This window comes from Camelus ferus, chromosome 14 (genome assembly GCF_009834535.1).
Source record: "Camelus ferus isolate YT-003-E chromosome 14, BCGSAC_Cfer_1.0, whole genome shotgun sequence".
NCBI classification, from domain to species: Eukaryota; Metazoa; Chordata; class Mammalia; order Artiodactyla; family Camelidae; genus Camelus; species Camelus ferus.
This window is the reverse complement of record NC_045709.1, coordinates 39176998-39188731: the sequence shown is the minus strand read 5'-3', so window position 1 is coordinate 39188731 and position 11734 is coordinate 39176998. Positions and strand designations below refer to the sequence as shown.

General features: G+C 37.7%; 1 protein-coding gene across 5 annotated transcripts in view; it reads left to right on the top strand.

The window, feature by feature from the left end:
- Positions 1 to 11734, top strand: part of GPC5 (glypican 5) — a 1150604-nt gene that overhangs the window by 989874 nt on the left and 148996 nt on the right. The window contains exon 8 of one of the 5 annotated variants that reach the window (XM_032496791.1): positions 704 to 987. The exons of the other annotated variants lie outside the window; for them this stretch is intronic. Within the exon in view, the coding sequence (XP_032352682.1) occupies positions 704 to 705 (2 nt within the window). The 3' untranslated portion in view covers positions 706 to 987. Of the gene's footprint in view, positions 1 to 703; positions 988 to 11734 lie in introns of those variants that run through there. 5 annotated transcript variants of the gene reach the window in all.

Genomic DNA, 11734 nt, shown 5'->3' with positions numbered 1-11734 from the left:
AAATATTTGAAGGAACAATTGCTGGAAATCTTATAAATTTCACAAACTGAGCTCTCTTTAGTCCAGCAAATGTCCAAATTCTCATCTCCTTTTCTTGACCTTGCTACTGAACTGAACAGTGCTAAGAGACAAGTTCATATAGAGGAAGTGAGGCTGAGACAGGACAAAGAAAAGTTTGTTGATCAACCTACATGAAATGATTAGAAAAAGTTCCAAACCCTCATAGTGAGGTGGGGAGCCCCATAAAAAAGACCGGCAGGACCCCCAGGCAGGGCCACTACTCTCCTGCCAGCACCGTCTGGTTCCCTGGCCCAGCGGCTTTATCTCACTTTTTGCCTCTGAATCGGCTGACTTCTAGGAAAGTGGGCTCACGCCTGATTGGTCCATTTCCCTCACTCCTGTTTGGTTATTTCTTTCCCCCCTGATTGATCCATTTCTACAAAGCCTGTTCCTAATTAGTCAACTTTTGTTATACTTTACTTGCATATGATGTTGCCAAGTGTAAACTGGCAGCCTATAAAAGCCTGTGTAAACCTACAGACGGGGTCCAGAGCTTGGAATGTTAACTCCTCTGGGCACGCTGGCGTAATAAACCTGAGTTCTCCAACTCTCCAAGTGCTGCTTGGTCTCTTGCTGGGATCCAGGTTGCTGTCACAACCGAGCTGTAACACTGAGCTGTAACACATTTTTTCTGCGACAATAGAGAGAAGAAGTGATGGAGTGAGTGATTACCTGGTTCCAAAGTTTGAACACTGGCTCTCAAGATGGTTCTGTCCATGATGACCACCCACCTGGCAGCAGTCCTGGGCCTTACACCGTCTTCTGGGGCTCGTCCCTGGATGAACTCCATCAGCTTCCTGCTTTCTTTTCTAATCCTCTTCTCCCAGATATCCTTGGTCTCTCTCTAATGTCTATGGAAACTTCTCTTCTTTATTCATATACTTTATATCTACCTGTGAATTACTGTCCCCTAAGGGTTAAAGCTCCATAAAACAGAGGCCAACAATCCCTGTGAACTGTTTATTTCTCAGCGATCACACCAACCTTTCGATCTGTATCTAAGCAAAGACCAGGAAATGACAACTTGTTAACTCAGTTAGAAAAAAAGATAATATGGAAAGTATTCATGGAAAAAAAAATTGTATCTCAGTATATTTCTAGACAAAAAGACATGAAATTCTAGTTTGACATAATTCTATTAGTCTTTTATTAGATACTAGTAAGGAATTCTACAAAATTATTTTATAATAATTATAGTATTTGGCCCTCTGTTGGCACCACGTAAGTTTTGAATATAAATAGTTGGAGATGTGGTTAAAAAACCAGGTTACATGTTGCATAACATCTTGCACCATAGATCACTGTCATTTTCATATGTTTTAATATGTTTAGTAAGACATTTTAGGTAAAGGGCACAGAAATTACACAGGAACACCAGCCACAGACTCAAGAAATGTGTTGAACATTATCTCCAAACGGTTTCAGAAATAATCTTGTCATAACTTATCAGCCACTAAATTCAGTGATGAACATTAAATAGCTTTTTATTCCATTATAATCTTATTTTCTTTCATAATGCTGATCATTAAAGAATAGAGTCTATTGTCAACAGTATCAAAAAGAAAAAGCACCAAATCTTCCCTTTGTCCCATTGAAGTTAAGCCATGTTTCCCATCTTTTCTGTGCTTGCTAAAAATAAAATGAAAAATCAAATGACGATCTGAAGTGGCTTTTAAAAGGACTGTATCACAGAGCCTGTGAAATCCTGCCTGATTTAAGTCCTGTGAGTACCTGGCTCTCTTGAGATGGCAAATGCATTGCTCACAGAACAGAGCGCTATTCAAGCTTGTCTGTGGAGTCTCATTTATTACAGTGATCTGTGGGCATGATAACATAATCTGTATACAGTGTTCATTTTTCTCTGGAGTGGTCTGGGCATTTTTGAACGAGTTACTCAAAAAGAGTATCCCTTCGATCTTCTCTTACAATTTTTCCTTTCAAAACTTACTGAGCACAGACTGGACTTTGCACCTGGGTAGGAAATCCTCCAGAATCTAGTAAAACCCAGGAGGCATTGTAAAGCAAACGGGTGCAGATGGTAAGTATTTGAACAGAAAACATCATTAAAGATACAAATAGGCAAAGTGTATGTTTAGAATCCGGAAGTAAAATGCAGCCAGGATTTTCCTTCTTCTACCCTGTGCTTCCAGAAAAGACTCCGTAAAAGATCATGAGAATTTCTTTCTCTCTCTCATCATTCTCATTCTTGTTCTTGCTGCAACAGGGACCCGAGATCAAATATGTAGCTAAGGGAGCAGACTGGAGTCTAAGTATGAATAAAAGCAAGTATTTTCCCCTACCTCTATCTACAGAAAGAAGCAATGAACTGATGATACCTTAGTAGCCATAAGCAAACTTTGTGTCCAGATCTTGGTTTTTAAGGATCCATCCCTACTAGAAGAAATAAGAGCTTCTTAGAGAAATGTCTGATTCCAGTGCTGAGTCAAAGAAGGTACAAGATGAAACTGGAAAATCTTGGTGTGCCAGTGAGTACGAAAGTGCTCAAGGGAATGATTAAAAAAAAAAAAAAAAACTGTCGAAAGAACATTAGAGTTAGCTTAACAGGGTTCCCATTGGCTAAAGTTGAAGACAGTTTGAGCATTAAAACCAATTAGCACCTCAGTGATTGTAACCCACTGAATAAAGTAGGACATAAACAAATACACACATAAATAGAAATGACAACATTTTCTTAAATAAGTGCGCAGACTGATAAATGTGAAGGGAGTGATGGAGTGAAAAAAATTCCTTTGTAACCATGAGAGTAAAGATTGATTCAGGCAAGACTCCTCACAGAATACAGTACCTGCAGAAACAGCTGGATGAGGAACAGGCTGTTTGCAAGTTCTCAGTGTCTCACCACAGACTGCTCAGTAGTAACAAGGGGAAAAATAGTAACTAAACAGTGGAGAAATCAAACAGCATCTGGACCTTGATCCAGGTTAATCTCATCCTCAAGGGGCATAAGGTGCCACGTGTCTTGGTGTGTGCTGTACCCTGAGAGGAAGACCTTTTCACTCCTGCATGATTCCAGTTGGAGCTGCATAATCTGAGTCTAATCATGGGGACACATTAGTCAAACCCAGATTAAGAAACATTTTATAAAATTACCAGCCCAAAGTTTTCAAAATGCCAGTATCATGACAAAGAAAAGCTAAGAAAGTCTTGTAGATTGCAGAAGGAGAAAGAAATATGAAAACTACGAACGTCACATGTGACCCTAGATTTGGAATATGCACTAGAGATGAGGTGCAAATACGACCTCAGTGTTAAATTTTCATAATTTATTCCTGAATTTATCTCCTGAATTTCCAAATATTTATTACAGTTTAAAGAGTTGTATGACTATTTCTTCAACTTCATGGTCAGTTTTAGGGGAAGAATTTCTTCAGCTGATATGTTTTTTGATTCATATTTTCTACTTTCTTCTATAGTAGCATTGTTGTTACAGTTTTTTGTAGTTGTTCTTTGTTTTATTCGCCTATTGCCAGGTACTCTGTGTACGGGGTTCCCAGTTGAAGAGCATCCTTCTCTATCAGTGTGGTGAGGTGGTTTCCTTGATGGAAGAAGTTGGCAGCTTGGGTAGAAAGGGAGTTGGTTGGCGTATCTTGCTTCTCTTTCATTTTTTGCTCTTTTCTTAATTTTACCAACTTACTCTTTGTTTCCCATTTCACTGTGGTGACTGCAGGTCAAACAGGTAGCTGACAGTATTTCTCAGAACCAGAATTGTCTTCATTATTTCTGCCACCATATTCTCCAAAAGGCCCAGGCTCTCAGCCCTTCCAAACATGTTTAAATTACACATATAGTCTTATTTTCACTGTTGCTGATGATAGAGAAAATAACATTTCTGACATGGAAGCTAGGAATGTATAATGTAAGCCTATCCTGACAATTGTATTATTTCTATTTTTCCTATGTGTTTTGTCCACCTAAAAACTAACGTGTGCTTGCTGTGAGTGGTGGAGCACACCCGCACTGGGCTGGTAGTTTATTGTGGAAGGCAGTAGAATGGGTCAAGTTTCTTTGAGCAGGCTCTGATCAGCAGCATAGCAGGTGTCTCCCAGGTTTTTTGCTATTTGGTTTACTTTTTTGGAAATTCAGAGGGCTCCACCTTCTCATGGAAAGCCATCCTCCTCACCTGTACTCTTCTTCAATTAGAGCCTCCTCTTCACAGCATTTCATGCCTAAAATCAAAATTAATCCTTCCCAGCTCAGTGTCCCACACATCTTCTTCCCTTACATGGTCATCCAGGTGGCTCAGAAGGTCTATATGCTTTTCAGTTGTGAATTCCTCAAAGGCAGGAGTCTCCCTTACCCCTCCAGCCACATAGAGATTGAAGAGGACACCACCTCTGTGTACTCGCTGAATTGAGTGGGATCATTCTAAGTGCACCACGTTTAAGTTTTAGCTTAGCCCTTGAATCTGCAGTGTGTCCTGAGATGAATGCGTGCTTAGATGATTTAGCTAAGCGGACCTTAAATTTTCTGTGTAGAGCAATGGGAGAAAAGTGTTGGGGTTTTTTCCCCAAAAGGAGAGGGGTAGAGAGAAAAGAAGCAAAGGATAAATAAGAGAGAAAAAGTAGAGAGGCAGCCTGCACCACCGGACAGAAAACTAAAGCCAGAATCCAGGCTAGACCGAGAGATGTTGTATTTTTACAGAGGAGGAGTAACACACAACTTTTGCAGTGCTACAGTGGGCTGCAACATACATTTTTGTGGTTCTCCAAAACTTGAGCAAGTATGTTAAAATATATACAATGTATGTAAGGTTTTTGTTTTTATGAACATTAAGGAAAATGCTGAGTTACGTGACTGGGTCAAAACAAGTAGATTAAGACCCATACACATGAAACAGTTGCATAATTTTGAAACTAATCAGAAGCAGCAGAAAATCTGAGAAGGAAGGATGACCACAAAATTATCAGTCTACAGATAACTTGGGAGAATCCTGAGTAGGATTTTCCAGAAAATGTGGATTGAAGACTTCAGGCAATTTCATCTAGCATTTAAGAACCAGGAAGTCCTGGCTGATTTCTCGGCTGTGTTTCTATGTCTACGCAGGCACAGCGCTGCTTCTAGTAGGTGACGTATTCATTTAAGAGGTGAGCCTGTGATGTTACACCTGCTTTAGACATAAATATCCAGTGGATTCTATTTTAGCATTGCCGAGGAAACTATCCAAATTGAAAAATACCTATGTGCCAAACAGAGAAATAACTAAAATTATAGTATATATGCTCTATTCTGTACATGCCACAATTGCGATGATTGAACTATATCAATATGAGTTGACATAAAATTCCCTAAGACATAATGTTATGTGAAAAAGATATGTTGCCCAATAATACAGATATAATCATTCTATTCTATGAAAAATCTCTGGGAGCATATATAGTAAATTAATAACAGCAATTCCCCTGGTGAAAGGATTTAATTGGGTATAAAAGTAGATCTTTTAACTTTATATCCTTCTATATGATTAAAAGTATTGTCAAAGGAATTAATATATATATAATGTAATTGAATTCATATGATATATATTAATACATAATTTAATACACATACTATAAAGTGAAACTTCTGGTTTGGGAACTTGGCTGACTGGAGTGACTACAAAATGTTTTCTGTCACAAACAATTAAACTACTGGATAAATAGAGAAATTTTGTGTGCATCTTTACATATGAATAAACGTACAGTGCTAAGCTCCTAGAAAAGAACTGGAAATGAGGACCCGTAGATACTGCCAATGAATGGGAAGAAGAGAGAGTCCATGTCAGGTGGCAACTATATAAAGTGAATCTGTGTTAGATGTGGATGTGGTTATCAGACCAGGAAATAGACCAGCACAAATAAATGGTTGGGATTCTCTTTTTATTCGGCTTTACTGAAGCATAATTTGATAAGTGACATTCACCAATTTTAGTTGTACAGTTCAGTGGGTTTTGACAAGTGCATGGTTGTCTATCCACCCCCACAATCAAATATAGAACCCTCTCATCATTCCAGAAAGCTCTCTGGTGGCCCTCTGTAATCAGTATCTTTCTGTCACACCCAGCTCCTGGGAACAACTGATCTGATTTCTCTCCTTGGCGTTTTGTGTTTTCCAGAATTTCATATATATGGAATGATACATTAGGTAGCTTTTGGAATCTGGTTTCTTTCACTTAGCACAGTGCTTTTGAGATTCATTCTTTTGGTTACCTGCACCAATAGTTTATTCCTTTATTTTATTGCCAGCATTCTATTGTGTAGGTCTACCAAATTAGATCTGTTTATTCATATTATAGTTGTTTCAAGCTTGGAGTTATTCTACAGAATGCTAGTACAAACGTTTGTGTACAGGTTCTCTGTGTACACATATTTTCATTTCCCTTGAATATCTAAGCACTGGAATTGCTAGATCATGTAGTAAATGCGTGTGTGAATTCATGAGATAAGCTGTCAATGTGTTCTCCAAAGTGGTGTAGTGATTTACATTCTCGTCAGAAATTTATCAGAATTTAATTGTTTTGCGTCCTCGCCATAACTTGGTTTTGTTACCATTGTTACCATATCTTTATTTTTGTTTTATGTTCTAATAGATACATAGTGATATCTCACTGTGGTTCCAACTTTGCACTCCCCTAATGATTAATTATGTAAATCATCTTTACATTTGTCATCTTTATTGTTTTTTGGTGAAGTATCTGTTCAAATCTTTCACTTTTCTTTATATTTACCAAATTGTTTTTTCAATATTGAGTTGTAAGAATTTTATATATTCTGGATACAAGTTCTTTATCAGATAAATGATTTGCAAATATTTTTTCCCACTATATAGGAGTTGTCTGATTTGCTTAATGGTGATCTTTAGAGAGCAAGAGTTCTTAATTTTTATGTTTTATCAAATAGTTTTCCTATTTTCCCTTTTTTTATTTATCCATTTTTTTAAGTCTTAGAAATCTTTGCCTATGTTCATAAAGATTTTCTTGTAGATTTTCTTCTGGAAGTTCTAGAATTTTATGCATTACATTTAGGCCTGTGATCTATTTCAGTATTTATGATATATTAATATTTGCATAAGTTGGAGGTTTTTACCTCAAGGCTTATTGGTTTTTATTTATTTATTTATTTATTTATTTATTTGCATATGGGTGCCCATTATTAAGCATCATATATTGAAAAGACAATTCTTTGACTGCTGAAAACCTCAATTACTGTAGAAAACGAGTTGACCATATACATGTAGATCTATGTTTGGACATTCTATCCTGTTCCATTGGCTTGTGTCTCTTCTTACATTGGTATCACCCTATCTGGATTAGTGCAACTTTATAATGTAGATTATACAGTAAACATTTTTTCTACCTGTGAACAGGCTTTAAAGTTTATCCACCAAGTTCCATCCTTTTTTCTTGAACTATAGTTGACTTGCAATATTATGTGAGTTTCGGATGTACAAAGTAGTGATTTGACATTTAAATATAATATGAAATGATCGGTATGATAAACCTAGTCACTGTCTGTTACCATACAAAGTTAATACGATATTATTGACTATGACTATATTCCTTAGTGCATCCCTGTGACTTATTTATTTTATAAATGGAAGTTTGTACCTCTTAATCCCCTTCACCTGTTTCACCCAACTGGCACCATCATTTTGTTCTGTGTATGTATGAGTTTGCTTCTGTCCTGTTTGTTTATTTGTTTGGGCTTTTTTGTTTTGGGGGTTTTTTAAGATTCCACATATAATATGTGAAATCACATGGCATTTGCCTTTCTTTGTCTGACTTTTTTCACTTAGCTGGATACCCTTCCGGCTCATCCATTTCTCTAATTCTTCAGTGCTCATATTTTGTATACATGAGGTAGGCATGCTGGTCATTCAGTATTTTGGAATTTTCTGCTTTGAAGTAAATGTTGTAGGCTTTGGAGATCACAAACTCAATAGCAAAGGGGTGCTTTTCCATTTGACATATTAAGAAATTTCCTTCACCCACAATAGGATTCTGTTCTCAGAAATGTCTCAATTCCCAGCAATTTCTAGATTGTATACTCTGCAAGTGAAAAGTGTCATCTAATGAAGTGATATTTCCAAATGTCTTAGATAAAAGATCTATTTTAGTTTGAATTTAATAGTTCAATAATTGTGTTATGAATATCTGGTATGGAAACATCAATTGTGACTCAGCATCAGGTTCCAAACTAGGAAATCAGAAAATAGAAACCGGTCAGATGTTCCTGAAAAACCACGTCATAGAACTCATTGAGGAATTTAGGCCCTTCTGGGAAAAATAAACCTGACAGACTAAAATTTCAGTTAATTTAGAAAAGATCTAAAAAAGTTTTCACATTAGTAGATAAAAAATGAAAGACAGCACACATATTGCCTGAATAATAGTGGGTATCACAGACTGAATTTCCATTGCTGGTGGGACTATGAAATGACACAGTCACTTTAGAAGACAGTTTGTCAGTTTCTTATAAAACTAAACATAACTAAATCATGCTCCTATGTATTTCCAACTGATCTGAAAATTCATGTTCGTGCAAAAATCTGCTGATGAATGTTGGTAGCAGTTTTATTCATTCTTGCCAAGAACTGGAATCAACCAAGAAGTTCTTTGTTAGGTAAATGGATAAGCAAATGGTGGCACTTCCATTAAATGGAATACAGTTCAGCAATAAAAAGGAAAGAGTTATCTTGGCATGGAAATACATGGATGAAACTAAAATAGACATTGGTAAGTAAAAGAAGCCAAGCTTAGAAGACCGTATAGTGTATTATTCCATTTATGATTATTATTTCTATTCTGGAAAAGGCAAAATCATAGAGAGGATAAACTTGATCAGTGGTTTCTAGGGGTTCAGAGTGAGAGTAGGGAGGTAATGAATAGGAGAATCACATTAAATTAGAGTAGATAATAGAGTAGAGAAACCTTCCTGTATGATACTGTAATTATGGATGCATAACAGAATCCACTTGTCAAAATCCATTGAGTTTTGTATCACAAAAGAGAATGTTAGTGTATGCAAATTAAAATGTGTATGTTTAGAGGTCAAGGGAATCCCAGGATGGAATGCAGAATGTAGCAAAACTATCTAACTGTGTTACAGGAGGGAATGGGCTTGAGGGGGAGGCACTGACCTAAGTAACTTTGGAAATGAGTGGATTCTATAAAGCTATAGGCAAAGAGAACCAGGCGTAATCATTGTAGACTGATTCATCAATAGCTTTACCTGGGGATAGAGTTAAGAATTCTGAAACCACTACACATGTATACTGGAATTGAATAAGTAAATAAATGAATACCAGGTGATGGGAGCCAATTCTTTCTCTTTTAGAGTGGGAGGTTGTAGATAAGCAAGAAGCAGAGGCTAGAATGTTGACCCATGTTGTGATGGGTTAGAGTTGGAGACATCAGTATGAACTCATGTTCAACTTAATGCAGATGGAGATGGTTACACGTACAAATATTTTTAGACATGCGTTTATGCACAGGTTAGTATACACACTTCTGTTTCCTTGATTTGCCTCCTGTGAGGACCTAGAAGCAATCACACTCCAGTAGCCATGAGCACACTCAGTGCCCATCTCTTGATTTCCAATATTATTCTCCAATTATAGGAACAAGGACTCCATGGAGAGATGCTTGATTCTTGGACTGGGGCAGAAAATATGCAAATGAGCTGATAGCACCTTACAGTGCCAGAAAGTAAAGAGATGCTAAGCGCGTGCGCGCGCACACATACACACACACACACTCACACATACAAACACACAAATGGGGATATATCAAAGGAACAAAGGAGACAACTGACAGAGTTCCCAACAGCCAAAGCTGCAGTAATTTGATCCATTGACCTAATTGTAGACCCCCTTCAAACTGTCAAGGTCATCAAAAACATGAAGATTTGTGAAACCGTCACAATGAAGAGGAATCTAAGGAAATGTGACAACTAAGTGTAAAATGGCACCCTTGATGAGATATCCTGAACAGGAAGAGAGCATTTAAGAAAATCTGATGAAATCTGAATAAGGGCCTTTGCTTAATAATAGTATCAATACTTATTTATTAATTGTGACAAATATACCATACTAATGAAGGATGTTTACAGTAGAGAAAACTGGGTGTGGTGTGTATTGATATCTCTACTGTCTTCACAATTGTTCTGTAAATCTGAAGCTATTCTAAAATTAAATGTTTAAAGTAGTGTCTTTATGCAGCTGATATGGTAATAAAAATTAAGACTATAATAGATTCATGTGTGCAGATATGGAAAAATGTTGAAAATACTTCTTTTATCTTTTGCTGCCAAATATCTTGAAAACATTGTCTACCCTAGTTATTTCTACTTTCCTATATATTTTTCTCACTGTCAGTTCACTGCAGATTGCCTTCTGTTTTTACCACTCTACTCAATCAAATGTTATGACAACGTCCCTGATGGAAGCAGTGTAGAGGGGAGGCAAGAACTCTGGGTAGATGTGGGCTCTGTAGCTGGGAATTTGCACGTTTTGTTGACTTTCCTAAACTGTTTTCCTATCCTATTCCTAAAATTAGGATCAGGATTATATCCATCTTGGTATTGGTATAGGGCCTGATACATAATATAGTTCAATAAATATTGATCAAGAGATCTAAAGAAATACCCAGAATTGGGCCCTTCTTGTCTTTATGACTATTACTCTCTTGCAAGCTCTCATCATCTTTCTCCTGGATTAGAGCCATGTTCTGCTGTTACAGGAAACTAACCAACCTCCCTAACACATCTCACTGCTTCTTCCCTCACAATCTTCAAGTCTCCCTTAACACAGAATCCAGATAGGGCCTGTCAGAACCTAACTTACAGCACATCTCTCCTCTCTTCTGAACTTCCCAGAGCTTACCATTGAGCAACGATGTGTGCGTGTGCATGAATTGAAGTAATCTCAGGAATCATCGGCACTAGAGAGAGAAATACAGCAGGAAAAGAAGTCAAGAGAACGTGTGCTATTAAGCAAATTACCACTGTGGGCAATGGGGGTTAATTCCACTGGGGAACTCTGAGAGTCAGTGTGAATGATGCCTCCAAGAATTTCCAACCCAAATTCCAAAGAGCTGAGGATTTTTGTCAGTGACATCCTGTCAGGCATTGGTTGAGGGCTACTGGGAAAGGGGTTGCAAGAAATGCATTAAATCCCAACATGCCCCGCCCACTCCATCCTTCAGCCTGGAGGACTTCAGCACACTCAGAGCGGTAGAAGGGAAGCACACACACAAAAGGCCAAAGCCAAGAGGATATCGCATCTGCCAAAAGGTCTTTTCCCAAATATCTTAGTATTTTACTTCCTTTCTAGCTCAACAAGTTATTTAGGGCCTGTCAGGAAATAGCCCGCTCAGAGTGGGTAATTAGAGAGAGTTGAACAAAAAGACTATTTACAAATACGTAAGCAGGTTTAAAGAACCCCATAAGTTATGAGAAAGCAAGCTGGACCAATGCTATTTTCATTGCCTGAACGAACAAGTGTAAGAGTAGATACTTGAGCCTACGATAGCTCTAGCTCCTGAGTAAACAGAGGAAACCAGCCACTGCCAAGACATACCCCAGCAGGGAAGGATCATGAGAATTAATATCTAGGTGACTCTCTTCCCACCTGTGATCTGCTGCCTTTGCTATCCATCGGTGAAGCCAACAAGAAGCCA